The 20,654-nt window shown below is 53.8% G+C and overlaps 1 protein-coding gene across 1 annotated transcript in view; it reads left to right on the top strand.

Moving 5' to 3' along the window:
• CCDC33 (coiled-coil domain containing 33) overlaps window positions 1–20,652 on the top strand; it is a gene marked incomplete at its 3' end in the record, with an annotated part of 97,754 nt that extends 77,102 nt beyond the window's left edge. Inside the window, exons 10-18 of the mRNA XM_044450492.1 lie at window positions 10,230–10,297; window positions 10,947–10,974; window positions 15,821–16,016; window positions 16,608–16,696; window positions 17,390–17,521; window positions 18,075–18,165; window positions 18,589–18,707; window positions 19,407–19,493; window positions 20,557–20,652. Of these exons, the coding sequence (XP_044306427.1) occupies window positions 10,230–10,297; window positions 10,947–10,974; window positions 15,821–16,016; window positions 16,608–16,696; window positions 17,390–17,521; window positions 18,075–18,165; window positions 18,589–18,707; window positions 19,407–19,493; window positions 20,557–20,652 (906 nt within the window). The remainder of the gene's footprint in view (window positions 1–10,229; window positions 10,298–10,946; window positions 10,975–15,820; window positions 16,017–16,607; window positions 16,697–17,389; window positions 17,522–18,074; window positions 18,166–18,588; window positions 18,708–19,406; window positions 19,494–20,556) is intronic.
• Between the last annotated feature and the right edge of the window lie 2 nt (window positions 20,653–20,654).

The raw sequence follows: 20,654 nt of genomic DNA on the forward strand, positions 1-20,654 counted from the left end.
TTTAAATAAATTATTTGATAATTATGGGGACGGAGGGCAGGAAGAGAAGCAACTAACCAAGAAGGTACTGTCAGCTGGAAGCAGATAATATTTTGATGAGAGTTGGACATTTGGACGAGGCTTTCTTCAAGTCTTTCGCAATCAATCTAGTTATCAATACGATGGCATTTTATTTGCCTGGATATATTTGCAGTATCGCTATTATTTGCTTGTCTTGGTTGATTTAGATGGGCTGGGGAGGCGAGAAGGGAAATCATGGGGAAAGCATTGCATTTGGAATGTTAAAATGTTAGAGTGCAGCCTTAATGATCAGCGAGATGTAAGATTTAAGTTTTCTTCATGCCCCTGAGAATGAACTGTGGCAGTTCTTGGATGTCAGTGCAGTCGGCAAGGATTGCTTTTATTTATTTAAAACATTTTTATGCCGCCCCCATCGCAACAAAGCCTCGGGGTGGCTCACAACAAGAACAAAATATACAAATATAACAAATTATACAATAAAAATATTAAAACCCGGTGCATCTCGGCTTAAAAGATTTAAAATCCTATAAATACCAATAAATTAACAATTAAAATAAGTTTTAAATAAAAAGGTCTTCACCTGGCCCAAAAAACAAATGACGACGGCGCCAGGCGGACCTCTCTGGGGAGCGCATTCCATAGATTGGACGCCACTGCAGAGAAAGCCCTCCGAGTACCTACCCTCCTAATTTCCTTCACGGAGGGTACCCGGGTTTGAGCAAAACAGCTTAGGATCAGGGCTCGAATTTCAGAGATGAAACCTGAACATTATTTCAAAGCAATCCGACAAGTCCAAGAAGCATCAGTCAAGACTAGCAAGTAGCAAGGAGAATGGGGAAAGGTCATTTCAGCAAGACACATCGTCCGTTTCATACAAACCAATTCAAGGTGTTGGTTATGACCTATAAAGCCCTAAACGGCTTGGGTCCTGGTTACCTGAAGGAGCGCTTACATCCTTATATGCCCAGCCGCCCCCTGAGATCGGCGGGAGAGGCCCTTCTCCGGGAGCCCTCCATGGAAGAAGTTAGGAGGGTGGTTACTCGGAGGAGGGCTTTCTCAGCGGTGGCGCCTAAGTTATGGAATGCGCTCCCCAGAGAGGTCCGCCTGGCGCCGTCGTTATTTGTTTTTCGGCGCCAGGCGAAGACCTTTTTATTTAAGCAGTATTTTAAATGTTAATATTATTGAATTTTATTTGGCCAGGGCGGCTTGTTTTATAGTGTATATTTGTATTTTATTGTATATATTTTAAAATGTTATTTTAAATTTTTTGTTGTAAGCCGCCCCGAGGCTTCGGCGAATGGGGCGGCATAAAAATGTTTTAATAAATAAATAAATAAATAAATAAATATGCATTGCCCCAGGGATGCCATGCTGAGACCTTATGGTTGGTTGGTTGATATAGAGAGATATAGCGAGCATATAATTGTAAATATATAATTATAATATATAGAAAAGCAGAGAAATAGCACATGTAAAGGACGTATTTGTCCTTCAGCAGCAAAAGCAAAAGACGAAGCCAGAGTAAAGCAGGACAGAAGGCCGTAAGCTGCCTGCCTCAGATGGGGGATCCAATCCGCCCTCGCCTGGGCTTCAGCTGTGCAAGGGCTTTCAGCAAGGGGCCTTTCGGGGGGCCCCGCGTTTGGAAATCTACCTTCTCGCCACCCCTGCTACCAGCTGCTCTTGCTCCTCATCCTCTTCGTCCTCATGGCCACCAAATGCTCGCCGTCTCCTGCTCCTCATCCTCACCACCACCACTGTCCGGACCAGCCCGAAAGGAGATGCACAGGCAGGATGCCCCTGTGGAGAGGACTGGGGGCAGCTGGCCGGTGGAGCCCAGCAGAACCTCCTCCCACGCTGACCCCCGATTCCAGCCCTAACCAGCACCCGGCAGGGTGTGAGGAGGTGAAGGGCAAGGCTGTCGGGCTGCCCAGGACCACGTGTGGCCTGCGTCCAGTTCTTTCCCCTTCCATGTGGAGCAGTGCCCTAGACATTTCAGCGAATGCGGAGCCAGGATCAACCTCTCTCTCTGACCTGGGCCAGCAAGATGGCTCAGCAAAGGGCACCCAGGTCAGTTCCAATGGCCAGCCTTTGTCCCCAAGTAATTATGGCTCTGTCTCCAAGGAGAAGGGCGGTGTTTGTAATTAAAGGCCAGAAGACCCAAGATTTACCGACGCTCCCGCTGCATCCAGCTCCTGATTATTCCATCCCGCTATCTTTCGGCACGATCGCTATTATGCCTCATCATCGATCGCTGGGGATAATTACCACGTGCCTTTCCTGACTCCAGGCCTTGCAGGACCCATGGAAATGGCCAGGCACTTGTGAGTCATCGCACACACTCCCTGCCCCCTTCCCTGCGACTTGAGATCTCAGGGACCTTGCCAATCACACCTGCCTCTTAAGCCCCCCCCCCCCCCCGGGAGGGAAGGTAAATACGCTGCACAGCGAAGGACCCCCCTGGGCTGGCTCCAGGTTTCAGAGGGCCCAGGGGGGTCCTTTGCTGCAAAATGCCCTCGACCTTTTTCAGTATTGCCTTTAGGACACATGCGTCGCCACGTGTTCTGTGCTTGTTTGCACAGCTGAGGTTTTTATAATGCATTTTTAAGGTTGCGTCTGGGTAAACTGCCCGGGGAGCTTTGCTTTGCCCTGAAAGGGAATGCCCCCCCCCCGCCCACTTCTCTACACCATGGCCACCAGCTGCTTCTGCTCTGAGTCTGCATTCTCATGACCGGGGCCACTTCCTTGCTTGATAGGCAGGGAAGCATTGAGCAAGGAGACCACGGCCCCCGCTGCTCTTCTGCCTCTTCTGGGCCAGAGCAAAAGCCCGCAAGCGTGATGAGGAGGAGAAGGACCGAGAGACGCCTGCCCTCTCGAGATGGGGATGTCATCTCAACGGGGCAGTGTTCCAGGTCTGGGCCTGCCAGGTGGCCAAAGGGGAGAACTTCCTGGCATCCAAACTGAATCTTGGTTCCCTGAGCTTTGGGAAGGATGGGGGCACCTCACCCCGAATTCTGCCGTCTGTCTTTCCGTGCTGATATACCTACCCCAAGTAATTTCCTACGGGGCAGCGCGGTATGCGAGCAAGCTCACGAGATGATATCTATTGCTTCTTAATGACTGTGTATTTTCCTTGCAAACAGAGAGATTAATAGATTTCCAGCCCTGGAAACTCATCACAGGCATCCAAAGGTCCCTGAGCAATTTGTAAAATAAATAAATAAATGGGCAAAGGAAAACGCCAGCCAAATACAGGCCTAGGAGATCGTGGTGGGGAGAGAGAAATATCCCCCGTCAGCTTGGATATGAAAAGCGTTTGTGATGATGACTGAAGGGAAAAGAGAGCTTTGAAAATCATGAAATGATAGATATCGCAAAAAGGGGGAAAGGAAATAAATCTCGGGCTGGCAAGAAATGCAAAGCTTTAAAGTCCCTTGCAATAATTACTAAGGGGTTTTATTGGCTGGTGGCGGGGTGCCTATCTGGTCTTCCTCTTCTTGTACTACTTTTGACTTTCCCCAGCACGCCGGTCTCCTCCCGGGAGTCCTGCCGTCTCACAAGGTGTCCCAGGTACTTAAGCCTTGCCTCTTCCCCGTGAAAAACTGAAGGTGGCTTAGGTGGCCCTCCTTGTCTGCATTTCATCCTCAGCGCAGCCCCCTTACGTAGGCTGGAGGGAGAGTGGGTCACTTGCCCGGAGTCACGGCACGGACTTCGTGGCAGAGTGGTGCCAGGACCCCGATCTCCTGAGTCCCAGACCAACAAATGGATCCCTCTGATTGCTCTGTGCACAGTGGTGTGGCCTTGAGTTTGCAGCTGCGAGATGGTCCACACACTACACCCCAGTATTTAAGCCAACCCCATCCAATAATTGAGCCAAGCTTACCTAGCCAAAAAAAAAAAAAAAAAATCACATTCCCAAAGCATTCCTGGCTAGGACCTTTCGTTCTTCGCGTCAGAAGGAAAGTGACTTGGAGGACGAGAGGGCAGGACTGGCCCAGCTGTGGCAAGCAGTCGTAATGGCCGGGGTGACGAGGTTATGGAGAGACACCAGAGCAGGCTCAAGGCTGGCCTAACTGCATGGCGGACCAATGCGCACGTACGGCTCCACCAGAGGCGCCTTGCAGCCGCGGCGGGAGCCTCCCCGAGGCAGAGGCAGGCGGGGTTTCAGCGCCCCTGCCCTGCCCTGGCCCGGACCGGGTGTGACGAAGGGCTGCGAGGCGGCGCTCTGTATCCATTGTGCCGGTTGGCTGCTGTTTCCCCCATCTGCCCTCCCTTGGGGCACCCTATCTCTTGGATGAGGGTTGCCCTCGGCGGGAACTGACGGGAGAACTCTGCTTTATATTTTAGGAGTCCTACATCGAACCGGATCGCAAGCCCTCCTATACGGACTTGACGGTGAGTACACCTCCCACCGCCAGGTGGTCTGTTTTGCACAAGCGCGGCACTGGGGGGTCCCCAGCAGGGACAGGGGCCCTCGGTCCATGGGCCACACCCCTGTCCCTCTCCCTCGACGGCCGGTTCTTTGGTGGCTGCCCTTTTTCTGCATGGCTTCTTCCTCCGTCCCAAAGCGCTGAAATTTATTTATTTATTTATTTATTTTTATTAAAACATTTTTAATGCCTCTCCTCAGACCTTGTTTCCGGCAGGAGGAGCGATAAGCTGAAACACGTGCTTTGGGGTGGGACTTTGCCCGCGCCTTTCGCTCTGGGCTCCATCCAGCCCTGGAATGCCACCCAAGGGCTTTCTGAGGATTGAATTCAGCCCGTGGCCGTGGCCCTTCCACCCTGCACCCCTTCCCGCCCTGCCTGCTACTTGCATCTGAGTGCTGGCATGGGCAGCGGCTTGGGGTCCGTGAGCGGCAACCGCCGGTGCGTATCTGTGGCCCCGGAGCATTTGGTCCAGCCAGTCCACAGCCTGAAATGAATTGCGAACGGGAAACCAATTCAGAGCAGCCCTTCCCTTCTCTGGGCTCCTTCTGTCTGGTGTAGAAATCCATCTTGTTTCCTTTGTCCCAGATAGAACAGCGGAGCCTGTTGTAATATTGATGTGGTGCTAAATTGCCCGTTTCCTAAAGGGCAATGGGTCTTCGGATTAAAAATTCATGGTCTGAGATGAGGTATTAAGGGGAACAGATGGATCTGCAGTTCCAGCATGTTTGTTTGTTTGTTTGTTTGTTTTCCAACCATCGTGAAGCAGGATCCGGGCCCAGAAAAGCACAGGAGGCTGCGAGAAAGTGCAGGTTTCCTGCATAGCCCCCTATTTTCATGGGCTGTGGGGTTGCCCCAGCCCAGCCTGTGAAAATCAGCACCAAGGAGACCTCGTGGTGAGGCAACCTGTAAAGGCAGACCGGGGGGCTTGGCTCCCACCCAAACGTCCTCGCTTCTGTGAGGAAAATGGAGTCCTGCAGCGCTTTGGAAGGGAGCCGTCAGGCCCAGGTCCGATGCAAAGACAGGCTGTGTGCAAAGCCTCCGACTGGGAAGGCAAAAACAGAACCTGGGGAATTACGGCTTGTGCGCTCCTGGTGCAGTTGTACCCTGCAAGACAGGGACCCGTATCAGTGCTGCCATGAGGCTCACCGAGGCACTGGCCAGGTCCAGGTGGTTGTCCTGGCCTGGACTGAGAAGGGCAAGACTTGCCCTTCTCTTCTGGGACTTCAGCAGCAAGCCACTCTCAGCATCCATCTTGGATTTGCCCACTGGCCCACGCCCTGGAAGTTAAGTCATTCTGCACCTCTGGGGAAGGGAGAAGGGGGCCATTGCCATGGGGAGCTGTGGGGAGGAGATGCCCACCTGCAAATCTGCAGGGGCTGGTGTCTTTTTGCAGCAGTGGCCAACACACACACACACACACACACACACACACACACACACACACACACGGAATCATAGAATCCTAGAAGAGTAGAGCTGGAAGGGGCCATGAAGGCCATCAGGTCCACCCCCTGCTGTTGCAGGACACCAAGTCACCCCACCCCACTCAGGTGGCTGCCCAGTTTCCTCTTGAATGCCTCCAGTGGGGGAGAGCCCCCCACCTCTCCGGGCCGCTGGTTCCACTGCCGTATGGCTCTGACAGTGAGGCAGCTTCTCCTGCTGCCCATCCTGAAACTGGGTTGTTGCAACTTCACTTGATTAGTCAGTGTCCTCCCCTGTGGCATCAGCAAGAAGAGATCTTGCCCTTCCAGCCATTAGGATTAGCACCCATGGATAGCCTCCTCCTCTATGACTTTGTCCCATCTCCTTTGAAAACCACCCAGGTCGGTGGCCAACTCCACACTCTCCTGGACGCCAATCCCATGGTTTAACTGTGCTCCGTGTGAAGAAGAGCTTCCCGTTACTCTTGATGACTCCCCCGCCAATCCGCTCTGCGACATCACCCCATCGGGTTCTTCCTGCAGGAGCTACTCCCAGCCCTGACATCATCCCAGCTGACTCTCTCCGCACTCTTCCAGCTCTCTACCATGTCCTTCCTCCAGTGCAGAACTGTACCAGAACCGAATTCTGGGTGCAGCCACACCAGGATTTGAACAAGGCCAGTGCAATGGGGCAGTTTCATTTCCAGTCCCGTTCGTAGTCCTGTGTAACTTGGAGCTTTCCTTTCCCCAGATGGCGAGTGCCTTGCATTCCCTCTCAGTCACAGAGGATGGGGATTATGGTTCTCAAAATGGGGACTAGGGCAGGCCCCCTGGCGGGGAGAGGACCCATAGATGAAAGGGGCTGCAAGGGACCCTCCTCCACGAGGCTCAGCCCCGGAGCCAGGGGCAGAAGGACACAGCAAACGTCACTGAGCTGATAGCCAAGGAAAAATGACTCGTCCCGGTGAAGGTCGTAGCAGGAGAAGCTGCAGAGCTGAATTGAGCCTTTGAAACATGAGACGGGCCATGTGGCGAGGAAGAGCGCTGAGGCAGCAAAAAGCCCGGCACTTAGTTCCAGCGAGCGGAAACGAGACTAGGGGGAAATGAGAGAGCGACAACTTTGTGTGCCTTCCCTCCACCCACCCCGTCCAACTGCCTGCCCAGAAATCGGGCACTGAGGGTGGCTAAAACGGGCAGATAAAGGGCCGGGTGTCTGTCTCGCAAAAGAAGGGGAAAGCAGCCTTCTGCGAGCAGACCTGGGAGAGAGGCCCTGGACAGGCAAGGGGGAGTGGAGGATGAGTCTGGGGGCACCTCTCCAAGGGGATGATGGTCAGGGAGAAAGGAAGGGGTGAGAGGTGGGGCGCAGGGTCCCAGCCACATGCCCGTGTTGCCTTTCCCCTGATGTCTGGCAGGCGTGTGCCTTTCCCAGCTTTTGTGCGGCTTTCCCCCGAGTCTAGAAGGTTGGCATGTGCCCCTCCGAAGGCTTGGTTCCTGAGAAGCTGAAAGCAAACCTACACTGGCATTTGGGATATTTTGGGTCTGGCCCTTTGGCCTGGTGGTCCCAAAAAGATTCTCCAGAACGAAATTCGGACCCCAGACTGGAAGAGATTCGGTGCCTGGGAGGAGGAGATGTAAGGGAACCTGGGGGAGCCACGTGGAGAAGCAGGCGGGTGGGAGGGGGCTGCCTGCTCTTTCCCACCCCTCTGCTCTGTCTTAGCCCCTTCCCCAGAGCCTCTTCTGGGGAGTGTGGCCACTGGAGGGAAGGTCCCAAGGAAGGAGTTTGTGGAGAGGGAAGAGGGGCAAGCCAGGACGTGGGTCCCACTGGCTGTTCCCTCAAAAGTTCACCCTCCCTCCGTTTATTGCTATCTTCTGGGATCTGGGGGCCGCGGTGGAGCTGCCCCCATCATGCTCAGCCGGCATCCCGAAGCATTTGAGCAGGGTGGTAAATGGGGTGTCGATTGCCAGGGAACAGCCCTTCGTCGGCCAAGGCTGAGCTCTGGAACACCTGAGGCAGAGCCGCAGGGCAAGGAGAGCCGGGTAGTCCCGCCTCTTGGCCAGGCAATGAAGAGCTGCTCCATGGTGTCGTTCAGGGGTAGGCGGAAAGCAGATCTCCAGGGACCCTGGGCCCTAATTCCCAGCATTCCTGTCCACGGGTCATTCTGGCAGGGGCTTCTGGGAGCCGAAGTCCAAATCTGTGTGTGTTAGGAAAGGGCTTATATTTGCAAGAATGCTGTTCCAAGTGCATTATCTTCGGGCAAAAAGAATGTGAGTATTAGACCAAACTCAGTGGAGAGCTTCAGTAGGTCAATGGGACAGAAATGCAATCTGTCATGAAGCCAAGTAAAAGTGGGCCCATTTTTATGCAAAATCCTCAATATTTGGGACAAACCGGACTTACGAACAGAAACCTGAAAAACCGAAACTGGCAGATTCGTCCAGCCGTGTTAACAACCGTCAGACGGACAAGAATTTGACGTCTGTTTCTTTGCTCGTCGCTGCCACTCGCCCTGCTCCTCAGCAAAGGACACACGACAGCCCGGTTGCTAGGAGAGGCGTTATTGTAGCCACAACAGTGGAGTGTGCTAGAAACAGGTGTGCAAGCCAACGGCCTTGTCCAGGGAGGGCCAGATCTCCCCCCCCCCCCGTGTGCTCCCACGGGCCACCTGTGCCAGTTTAGGGCCCTCCCGGCTTTCTTTGTCTACCAGGCATGGCTGGTGGATGCAGGAGAGGGCGCGTCCTTTCCCAGGTGAGCGCACCTGTTTGCTTTGCTGTGCCGGAGGCTGCTCGGCTCTTTGGAAGCGGCTGTTTGGAGAGAGCAGGCACCTGGCAACCCAGAGTCAGAGGCTTGCTAACCTGATCGCTTAGGGGAGTGTCGAAGCGCTTGTTTCTGGTCACTGAATGCTCGAGGATCCCCCTTCCCGCCCCGCCCCTCCCGGTAGAGAGGTTTGAGACAGAGCCGGACCACTCGGAAACGGCACATGGCCTTGTACTATCGGCCGTTCTCCTGCACCGTGAGTAGCCGGGGCTGCAAAGGTGGTGATTTAACCAGGACTGGACGCCACCCTTGGGGTGGGGAAAGCAAGCGATGGGCACAGCGGAAGCAATTCCCCACCTTGTCCTGGTTCCAGGGAGATTAAAATGCCAAACTGCTCCTGTGATGAGCAGAAATCGGGGATAGTTAATATCTAACATGCTCAAAATATAGTCTTAGGGGTGAAGCATGAAATGACACTCGGAGAAGGGGGATGAAACAGCGATTGGATGCTTACATACTGAAATGCTTCACGTGGCCTTTGAAACCCCCTCCCACGAGAAAATTAAGTGCAGGGCATAAAATGATTTAAGAGCGCCATGGGGTGGGGGGGCAGAGGCTTCCAGCATCTCTTGTCCTGTGATTTTTCCCCTGGGGCCAGCAAGCTACCGTTCTGATGCCCTAACTTCTTAAAATCATTTCTTTAGATGTGCTTCCTCTGAAATATGACCTTAGGATGGTTTGTGGCACATTGTAGATTCCGCGATTCTATTGCTGATTCGTTTGTATTGCGTTATTTTAACATTATATTGACTGCTAGTTGTATGCCACTGGATTTTATGTTCACTGCTTTGGTGCTTTTCTGGAAAGCCACATGTCAATTTGAATCATAATTTGTAATATAGGCTGCAGTTCTCCGCTTTGGCTCAAACCACAACTCAGTCCTAACTTAGAGAGCAAAGTTCAGTGGTTAGAGCAGCCTTTCTGTATGCTGCCTTGGAGGAAAAGTGGGTTTCATTTATCTATTTGTTTGTGTGTTTAAAGTTTTTGTATGCCATCCCCTTGCTATATAGCCTCAGGAAGGCTCACAGAAATAAATAAATACCATACAAATACAGTTAAAAACCCGGAGACACCCTGGCTGCACAATTAAAACCCAATAAATATTAAACATTGTTAAAATATTGTTTGATTAAAAAATAAGCAGGGAGATTTGAGGTTTTCCGACGGACAGCGCCTAGCCCAAGGGCCACTGCGGTGTGGTGGGTAAGGGCCCGGGACTGGGGCTCCGGAGGGCCACGGCGTCCGCTGGGTCACCCTGGGCCAGTCACAGGCTTTTAGCCCAGGCTGCCTCGCAGGGTGGCTGTTGTGAGGCTTGAGAGGAGGAGAATTACACCGCCGCCTTGAGCAAAAAAAGTCGAACACGAATACAAGAAGTGAATGTCCGAATGGCTCGAGCAGTCGAAAGGCTAGGTGCGGTGGGTTATTCCATCTCTTTCTTCCGGCAGATCTTTTTCTGGGAGGAAAAATGCAGGGGGAGGCAGTGGGGCTGCATTCTTCCTTCGCTGCAGCTTCTCCCGAGTGACCAGCCTGTCTTTTGCTCTGCAGCTGCCCCAGGATGAAATGCCCCCGCACAACGCCGTGGCGGAGATCTTGCAGGAGGGACCCACCCGCAGGTACGGCGGCCCGACGACCCGTGAAAGGAAAGCAACTGTTCTTGCAGCAAAGACATTTTCTGGGCCATTTTCTGCCATTCCTGGGAGCTGTATCCGCTTGGTGGTGCTTGGGATCAGTGAGCAAGCAATTTTCCTGACTGCCAAACTCGGCTCGCCTTGTTTCCAGTGCTCTGTTGTGCGCTGTTTTCATTTCCTTCGACTGGGGAAAGTGTGCATTGTGCATGAAGAAACCCCTTTCCCAGTGCAAGTTATAGCCATAACTTCAAACAGAGCATGGGTGTATGATTTGTAAAAAAAAAAAAACCACAATCCTCCTGCTTTCCTAGCAGTGCAGCACAGCAGGGCTGTTGTGAGGATAAAAGAGAGAAGACGAGGTACCTTGCAGGATAAAAGGCAAGATATAAATACAATAAATATTTTTTAAGAGAAATGAGGTGGGGAATGGAAGGGGGATGATGGAAAATTGCTGGCAAGATGCTTTTCAAGGCATTTCTAGAAGAAGCCCCTTTCCTGACTTAGAATGCTCACAGAGAGGGGCTTTCTGCTACCTCTGAGTAAAGCGCTTTACGCACCTATTCAGTCTTTTCTGCTTGATGAGGGTCCCATGAAGGGGATTCCCCGTAATGACCCCTTGTTCTGTGTTCGGCAGGCCTATCATTGAAGAGGTTCAGGACATGGTAAGCATTATTATTATTATTATTATTATTATTATTATTATTTTCTTTGAGGAAGCACGGAGGCCAAGGTGGGGGGGGGGGGCAGCGGGATGCCCATTCATTTGAAATTCCTTTGTCAAATAAGACCCATTCATGAAGCGAATGCCATGAGTAATGAGTGCCTGTGAACCAACCAGTTTCTGTTGTTCCAAGCACGCCTGGCTGCTGAATGCTGCATGGAAGAGGTTTGGTGCTTCTACAGAGCACGGAGCTTGCTTCCTGATGAGGAATCCATTGGATTCCCAGCTCCAGTCTGGATTCCTCCACATCCCGACTCTTGCCAAGCCAGTGAGGTGGGCCCTGCTTCCCAGTTCTCCTCTTCCAAAGAAAGTTGTTGCTCAGTGACAGCTGGGGAAGAAGCTCGTTGGATTTGGATCTAGAACTAAGCCATGGAATGGTTTCATTACTGGGGAGGCAGGCAAAGTGCCTGGGGCTGGAGAAGGGGGTACATAACAGTTTCTCTTTACGCTTAAAGGACCCCAGAGCGGATGACTATATGTGGCTTGGGATATGTTGTGGATGAGATGCCAGGTCTCTGGAAATACACAGGGAAGAGAAACACTTGGAAGAGATGAAATCGGAATAGAAAAATGTGCATTGGAAGCAAAATGCTGCCCTCTGCAGAAAACAGCTAGATTTGCACGGGTGACTTGCTTAGTGGGCTGGAAAAGAAATGTTGCAGGTGCTTCCCGCCGTATGAAAGGCATTTCTCTTGTGCAGACTGGGAAATGCTTGCAAGAAATGCTAATGCACAGAGGTAGAAAAGCTCACACGCTCTAGTTTGTCCCCAGGGAGAGTAAAATGACTGCTAATTTTGGTTTAGGGGGTTTCTGCAATTTGACTGAACCTCTGTTGGTCAGGGTAGAAAATACAGGTACGAGCCATTTTGCTCTCGGAGTGGTTACGGCATCCTTTGGCAGCAGCCCTCCAGAAGAAAGATAATATATTTTACATGAATGACGAATAAAAGCTCTTGCGCAGCCTTAGAAAAAGCACACCAGTGACCTCCAGGCTCCCTGAACATTCCTCTCCAGAAGGAGGGAACGTTCCGCCCAGTCCTAGCCTGGAAGGCCATGCCTTGAAACAACAGTTTTAGTGAGTAATATGCAAATGTGTGATCAGCCAAGGGAAGCCTGACCCATTAAGTTCAGGCCTCGGGATAGGTAGCTGGGAGAGGCAGATCCCGCTGAGCCACGTTGCTTCACTTTCAGCAGGGTCATACAGGATCATGGACTTGGAAGGGACCTTAGAGATCATCTAGTCCAGCCCCTGGTTCAGTGTGATCTCTGAACGGGGCCATCCTGCGGCATGCTTGAATGTGTTGGGTATGTTGAGCTGGCAGGAGGGAAGATGAAGGGGAAACGTGGTGACAAGCTTAAAATATTTGAAAGGGGGAGCAGAGTTGTTCTCTGTTACTCCAGAAGGTAGGAAAGAACCAAAGGCTGGAAGCTGCAGGGAAGCAGATCAGCTTAACATTAGGAGACGGCGAGTGAGCGCTGTTCAAAAGCGAAACAAGCTGACTTGGGAGGTGGGAGGTTCTCCATTGCTGGAGGGATTTAGGGAGAGACCGCATGGCCGTTAGTTCTTACAGATGCTTGTAGCTGCATCCTGAAGAGCCAAGCCTTCATGGAGTGGGGGGTTAGACTAGATGACCTCTGAGCACCCTTCCACATCTCTGACTCCATTCAAACTTTGCATAAAGACTCTACTTTCAATGGGAATTATAAGCCATTCGTGGGGAAGACCGTGACTGTGATTCACAGCCTGGCATTGGGGAGCGGGCCACTCCAAGGCTTCAGGGCTTTCCCTTCTTGGGAAACCAGACTGGCCTGGAAGGCCAGGACTGGCAAAGGCAGGGCTGTCCTCTGACAGATGTGCAAGTAGAGGACCAGCCACCGAAAATTAGGACACTCGGCCAGCCGGCACGACTTGTGCATCTTCCTCTCTCCCTGGAGAAGCAGGTTCCTGAGCTGCGAAGGCTGCGCTGTTTTTCAGGGCCAGAAAGCAGGGTCTCCGGGGGCTGCCGCATCGTCCGGAGGAGCAGAAAGGGTGCCCCTCCGCTGCTTCCAGGCCATTGGTCCCCGCACGCCATAAACAAACATCCATGCTTATCTCTCCTCACCCCACTGAAGGCCGCCGGGCTTGTGCCGGCCAAGGCCACCCCTGCCCCCAAGCCGGGCAGCTGCGCCCCCCTTCCCAGTCGGCCACAGTCAGCTCTGCTCTCCTCGGGCCTCTGTGGGGCATTGCTGGCCCGGCTAGGCGGCAGGCACAGCAAGGGGGGTTCAAGCCGTGGGGTGGGAGACGGGGCTTGCATGCTTCGCCCCCCACCCTCGTCGCTTTCCCGACTGCGCTCCCCGTTCCTGCAGTTTGCACTACAAAAAGAGGGCTCCATTTTTACCAGTGTGATTTGAGGAGGGGCACTCAGTGCAGACGGATGGAGCTGCAGATCGGGAATTGGGGAGAGTGAAAGGGATTGAAAACTCTCTGTGCCCCACACTAGGTTCCTGATCTCTCTCCTACACACACACACACACACACACACACCATACTGGTCTATACACACGAAAATCCTAGCAATGGAACCTCCAGCCTCAGAAGCAGTGTACCACTCCTGAGTGCAAGTTCCTGGGAGGCAAAGGAGGGCCAGCTGCCAGCTGCTCCCTTGCTGGTTCCTGCCGGAACCAGGATGTCAAACTAGATCCGTCTTCCCCAATCTGATGTTCTCCAAACAGGTTCGATTCTAATGCCCAGCAATCTAAGCTGGCTGGGGCTGTTGGGAGTTGAAGTCCAGCTCGAGGGCTCCAGGCTGGGGAAGCATGGGCCAGTGGGACTTTGGCCGGGGTCACTCTCTCTCCTCCTCCCGATCACACGCACCATGCAGGGCCGAGGGGCAGCGCCGAGCACGGCTGGGCAGCTGCCACGCTCCCGCTGGAGTCGCTCCTCCTCTTCTCCACTGCAGCCTGCTGGTCCATGCGCTCCTGCTCTGCCCCAGACAACCGTGGCACCGAGAAGGAGGCACAGGCAATGCCCCGGCCTCCATGCTCCCTGGCGCGCCGCCTCTCCAGCAGGCGAGCAGCCCCATGATGGGGAAGGGGGAAGGAGCCCGCGCAGCTGGAGGCAGTGGCAGCGAGGGGGGCGGCCCGCTGAAGGAGGGCGACTGGGGGCATCTGGCCCTCGCCCCAAACCCCGGTGCCAGCACCACTCCAGGAGACATGCGGAATGGTGCCAGCAAACGGGGAGGAGTGCAGGGTGCACACAGGAAGTCCAAGCTCACAGCCAGGCCTTTGCCGAACGGGTCTTTCCCTGCCTGCTTCCCTACCAGCCTGATTCCTCTTGCCCTGCGCGCATGGAATGCCGTGCGCCTTTCAGTCAGCGAGGCCACAGGTGGCTGGCGAGGGAGGGAGGGAGGGAGGGAGGGCGCGGCCGGACAGACAGCGGTTCCTCCTCAGCCGGCTTCCCTGTGTGCAGCACGCCTGCCCTTTGCGCAGAGATGCGTGGGGAGAGAGCGAGCAGGAGGAGAACACAGCCAAGGTCGCTGCATCAGGCCCGGTATCTCGGGATCCGGTGGGCCCGGGAGACCGGGACATGAGGCGTGGGTTGGCGTGTGGCCAGGGCCACGGGGGGGGGGGGCGGCTGGGGAAGCTTGCCACGTTGCTTAGAGTTGCAGGTCGAAGGAAGTGCGTACGGGGTGTGCCAGAGAAGGACAGAGAACCGCGGTAACGCCAACGGTCATGGCCCGGGCAGCTCCCCGTGGGAAGAGATGACACTCTTTGGGGCTGCTTAGCCAGCTGGGGGGAAGGTAGCGAATGGAGCAGGGGCAGAACAGAGGTGGAGAAAGTTTTGCCTGGGGTGGAGGGAGGGGCAGGGAGCAGCGCTTCCCCATCTCCTGACGCTGGAATCAGGATCATCTGAGGAAGAGGAGTGGAGCGCGATTAAGGCCAGACACTGGGCACTTGCCCTTTCATGGCGGCTATGATGCCCTGTGACAACCTTGCTGTGCGAGAAAAAAGCCCTGGTTGCCATGTCTATTCCTTCCCCTTCTTAAAATCAATCAGTAGCCATCAAATGATCAGTAAATAAAAATGGATGAGGAAAAACCAGGGACAGAGTCTTGGGTGGGAGGCCCTCGGAAGCTACTTCCAGCCTCATGGGCAGGATGCCTCTGCGCAGGACTTGCTGGGGAGCATGGGCAGGAGGGCCTGCTTGTGGGTTTCTGCGGGTGGCGGCTTGGCCCTCGGCGAGCAGAACTCTGGACCAGGTGGTCTCCGGCCTGCCTTGGCAGCACTCGTCTTAAGAGAGCAGCCGGGCCTGGAAGTTGCCCCCCCACAGATGGCTCCTTGGAAGCCGCGTGCCACGCAGACTTCCCCACCACCCTTCCCAGATGTATTATATTTCTATGCAACAATTAGTCCCGCTTTCTACATTTACATCTCTAGGTATGCATTAGCGTATGCAAATGTCATGCAAACCTGTGCCTTCTTTTGCCCTCTGAATGCATTTCCTCTTTGGGGGCAATGCAGGATCAATTTCCATGCATGACAGAAAGGAAGAGGAGGTGTTCTCATGGAAGGTATCTTTCTTGGGTCTCTCTTCTCTTCTCTTCTCTTCTCTTCTCTTCTCTTCTCTTCTCTTCTCTTCTCTTCTCTTCCCTTCCCTTCCCTTCCCTTCCCTTCCCTTCCCTTCCCTTCCCTTCCCTTCCCTTCGTCTTCTGCCTTCTGCCTTCTGCCTTCTGCCTTCTGCCTTCTGCCTTCTGCCTTCTGTCCTCTCCTCTTCTCTCCTTTCCTCTCCCCTCAAATGGGACTCACAGGAGTCAGAAAATTACCGCGCAGCCTTGCAGAGGATGGCCGATGATATCCTATCCCTGCGCCGGCACGTAGCCAACCTGGAGGCCGAGAACAGCACCTTGAGGCGCAGCCTCTGCTTGCATGAGGACGTGGGCCGTGCCCTCTTTCAGGACATAGACCTCGATGTCATGACCAAGGCAGAAATAGTAGACAAGATTCGTAAGTGGCTCTCCCGCTTCTCTGCTACCATGCCACCGTGGGCCCCGGGGGTGGGCATGGCAAGGGTGAGAGAAGGCACTTATGTGGGAAGAAGTGCATGGGAATGAAGGGGAAAGTTCTGGTTGGGACATATTCCAAGGCCAGGCAGATACAGACTCATCCAACGGTGAGGGTTCCTGGGAACCAGAATTCCCAGTCATGGGCCAGATGGACCAGTGGTCTCTCTCAATATAAGTCCCCTTCATGTGTTTATAGCCTCACCTCACAACCTTCATCTCTGGGTTGGGTGAGTTCTCCTATTCCTGGAGAAGAAGCACCCCCACCCCCATGGAAAAGGCAGCTCTATATGGGTAAAGTGAGGCAAGGACCCCCTGCCTCTTCCCCAGCCACCTGGTACATTCCCCCCACTGCTTCCAGGTGCCACGCAGGGTCTCCTCCTGTGTGGCTCTGGCGATCTTGGTAGAACGCTGAACACCTGCCTTCTCTCCTGCCCCACCAGCTCCTAAGGGCACCAGCTGCCACTGCCTCATCATGGATGGGAACCATAACCTGTTGTGATGGGGTTTTGTTCTTGTTTCCTCCTTCTTTTAGTGGCCCTGAAGCAGAAACTGTCTTCTGGAGCTCGGGAGATGGCCAGGATGAAAGATCGGGTGCAAAAGCTGCAGAATGAATTGATCCGGGTACGTGCACATCCGCGCATCTTTCCTATACTTTGGAAGAGATCTCCCTCAGAGACTTCTGGGCTCCGCTTGGTTCCTCTGGACCTCAGTGGTGTGCAAGCAGGGTTGTGATGAAGGGGCAAAGCCTGAGGCCCCAGAATGCATCCAGTCCACACAGACTGCTGAGCAGACGCCTACACAAAATGGCAGCCACCACACACAACAGAGCACCTGCCACTGAGGGGGGCTGCCATGTTTTCCCACAATGCCTCAAGGCAACACCGCTTCAAGGGCATCATGGGGGTCAGGATGGGAGGGCCCCTGTAGCTGTTGCAAGAGACAGAGAAAGAAACCAAAGCCCCTGCACAGTTAATGTCAGGGTGGTTCATGGCCCCACCAGTGAAATTGCTGTTTTAGGACCCAATTGCCCCCCACCCAATTTCTTTTAGTAGACCACTCAGCCCCGGGAAGAGCCGTGCGAAAGAACTCTTCCATTTTATTGCCTCGGATTCTTAGTATCCATGGCTCCTCGTTCCCACCATCACCATCTTCTGGGCAGAACCAGAGGCAGGTGGACAAGCCTGTGATGGCGGTGAAAGAAGGAGCGAGTCCAAGTGCCCCCCAGTGGGATGTAGGCCCCCGGGGAGCTGCCCAATCATTCCTACCGCTGTTGCCATCCCCGCCTCTCACTTCTCTTGGCTCCCTTCCCACCAGAAAAATGACCGGGAAAAGGACCTGGTTTTGCTCCAGCGAGCTCACAAGCAGCAGCAGCTCATGCTCCGGAGATGCCAGGCTAAGATAGCCAAGATGCAAGCGCTGGAAGATGCCGTGAGGCAGCAGGAAAAGGTGACTGGGAGCAAACGCGAGAAGCAGGGTCTCAGTTGAGGGCCTCAGCCACACGTCTGAACTCTTTGGCTTACGATTCCAGATAGGGAGCAATTGTGCCAGCTTGTTGCAGAGAGAATGGTTGAAATCCTTGGGTTATTTTTAAGGTAATAGACCGTGCTTGAACCCAGCATAAAGTCCTCTACAGAAGATGGTCCTCTGTTGGAGAACGTCCTCTATTTGAAGGCCTGCCTGGTCCAGGAAAGCCCTCAGTTGCCCCTCAGAGATTCCCCTAGTCACAGCCTGCCCTGCTAGGATAACTCATGCAGAATTTCTCCTGAAATGGCGTCCCTCATTTCTAAATGTGCGTCTGAACGTATGAACAAGCCAATGGTATGCGCTGTTCTCTTCCGCCCTCTTTCTGGGTGAAGCATGAGCAGCCATGCTTGGCCTCCATCGTGACAGGTTGAGTACAAGAGCAGCGCAGGGCCACTGGCTCCTTCCGGAAGTCCCTGGGGTGGGGCAAAGGGTCCCCCCCTTCTCAGCAGGCCTCAGCCACTGCTTCCGCCAACAGGTGATTGAGAGGATGGAGAAGATGCTGGAAGATAAGATGAAGGAGCGGTTGAAAGATGCAGTCCAGTTCCCAGATTCGGCCCGAGGTCTGAGTAAGTCGAATACACCCTGTGCCTCTCTTGTGGCAGGAAGGGGGTGCCCTCAGAGGCCTGCTGAGGTTTGTCACTGAGATACCCCAACAACCCCTGTGACGATGGCTGCTGCTGTTCCACGGGGCCAGATCCGAGGGGGCCCTTGGCGACACGGCCCCAGGCAGAGCCTCTTGTGCCTTCGTGGGTTCTGGCAGCAGTGCCCGTGTTCCCCATCAGCGCCCCAGGCTGGCACCGTTTGGATTTCCCACAACGCTTTTGATGAAGCGCTGCACTGGGGCAGTGTGTGTTGCTGAAATGACGAAACAATTCCCATCGAGAAAATTATTTGCAGCTTGCAGCCTCTCAGCAGTTCCCTGTTTGAGAGCCGGCCGATGCCTGCAGAGCCCTTCTCTCTTCTGCTGAGCACCTTCTGTCTCGTCCCAGGCGACAGCTGGTCCAAGGATCTGTATTCCACCCTTCTGATGGAGAACATGCGGTTGCGGGATGAACTGGGCAAGTCCTCTTACCGTGCCCCCATCATATTGCAGCAGCAGGCATTGCCGGTAAGATGCCCCCCCCCCCCGGCAACCGCAGATCCTGAATATTATGGGCTGCTTCCTTCCATCAGAGTTGTCTCCAGGTTTTCATAACCATTCTGGGTGGCTGGAAGAGGAATGAAGAAAGAAGAGGGCCAAAGCTCTGTGAAGCTTTGGAAAGCTCTGGGACAAAGCAATAACCATTTTGCTCGCTTTGGGATCTGCTTGACCCAAGAAGAAGTTCTCAGGGATTGTATGCCGTGGCAGGTGAAGGGCAAATGCAACTCTTCAATGAGGCCGTTTGCCAGACGTGCTTTTAGCTGACTGTGCAATTAGTCAGTCGGTCGATCAATCAGCCAACTAAAGCTCACGATTAATAGACTGATCGGCATGCAAATACCACTTACTGCCTGGTTCCCAGCACTGCTTCTCCTCTAAAGGGAGTACTGGGGGGTGGGGGGCACATAAGCAATTACCCTGTCCCAGATCAAATGAGCTGCTGCTTCAGCCAATAGCAGCGACTTTGATGGGCAAAAACGATGCCAGAACGGGGCAAGCCACTCTGGAGAGAAAACAGAGGGATGTGGCAAGTCCTTCGGAGTTAGCGATGCTCTGCTTTCCGCAAGTCAATGCCAGCCTGAGGCTGTACAGGGTTTTCTTTCTGATCTTTTTTTAATGCTGTTTCTCTCTTCTTGCATTATAACACGTTCCCTCCGCTCCCAGCAGGACAGTCTCTCCAGCAGCACTGAGAAGCTTTCACTGATCTCTAAACTGGAGAGGGCCGAAGCCCGCGTCCATGCCCTGGAATGCCAGGTAACGGGCTGCGATCCCCTGAACGCCTCCGGCATGGGTTGCTCTTCTCCTAGGACCCCATGGCTCAGTGGCAGAGCACCTGCCTTGCACGCAGATGGCTCTGGATTCGAATCCTGACATCCCCAGGTAGAGCTGGAAAGGCATCCTGCCTGAAGCCCCGGAGGGTTGCTGCCAGCCAATGTTGACAGCACTGGCCGGGATGGACCAATGGACGTTCCATCCCGGAGCATCCTTCCAAAGCCCTTCTCCGCGAACCCTCCGTGAAGGAAATTAGGAGGGTGAGTACCCGGAGGAGGGCTTTCTCTGCGGTGGCGCCCAATCTATGGAATGCGCTCCCCAGAGAGATCTGCCTGGCGCCGTCGTTATTTGTTTTTCGGCGCCAGGCGAAGGCCTTTTTATTCAAACGTCATTTTAATTGTTAATATTATTTATTTATTTTATTCTTTGGCCAGGGCGACTTAATTTATATTGTTAATTTATATTGTTTTATTGGATTCTATTTATTTATGGTTGTGAGCCGCCCCGAGGCTTCGGCGAATGGGGCGGCATAGAAGTCCCCTAGAGAAATAAAATAAATACATACATACATACATAAAGCCTGAACTGGAAAGAAAGGCACTGATGCCTCTTCCAGCCGTCCCCCAGCCTGGCACCCTCACGCCTTGCCTGGTGATCACGGCCAGTGACCATGCTGGCCAGCACTGATGGATTTTGTAGTCCAATACAGCCGGAGGATCCCTGATGGAGCCAACTAAGTCTAGCATGCTGATCCCCTGGTGGCCAACTGGCTTTCCACAGGAAACCCACCAGCAGGGCATGGGTCCCGCTCACCCTCCCACCTGCGTTCCCCAGAAACTGGTGTACTCAGGCGCACTGAGAGCATAGCCATCAAGACCAGCAGCCCCCACCAGGCTGAATCAGGCTGGCCTGGACGACAAGGAAAGCCCTGACTCCAAAGGACTAGAACTCAAACGGTGGTCGGACATGCAGGAATCAGCTTAGGAAAGTACACATGCTGGAAATCCAAGTCCGCTTTGCGGGGTGTTTGGTCTGTCTGCTGCAGCTGGAGGACTCCTCCAGGAGGTGGGGGCGAGAGAAACAGGATTACAACAATCGGCTTCTAGAGCAGGACCTTGGATTCAGCCGATCGCCAACCTCCCT

This window comes from Varanus komodoensis, unplaced genomic scaffold (genome assembly GCF_004798865.1).
Source record: "Varanus komodoensis strain SLA01 unplaced genomic scaffold, ASM479886v1 scaffold67, whole genome shotgun sequence".
Lineage (NCBI taxonomy): Eukaryota > Metazoa > Chordata > Lepidosauria > Squamata > Varanidae > Varanus > Varanus komodoensis.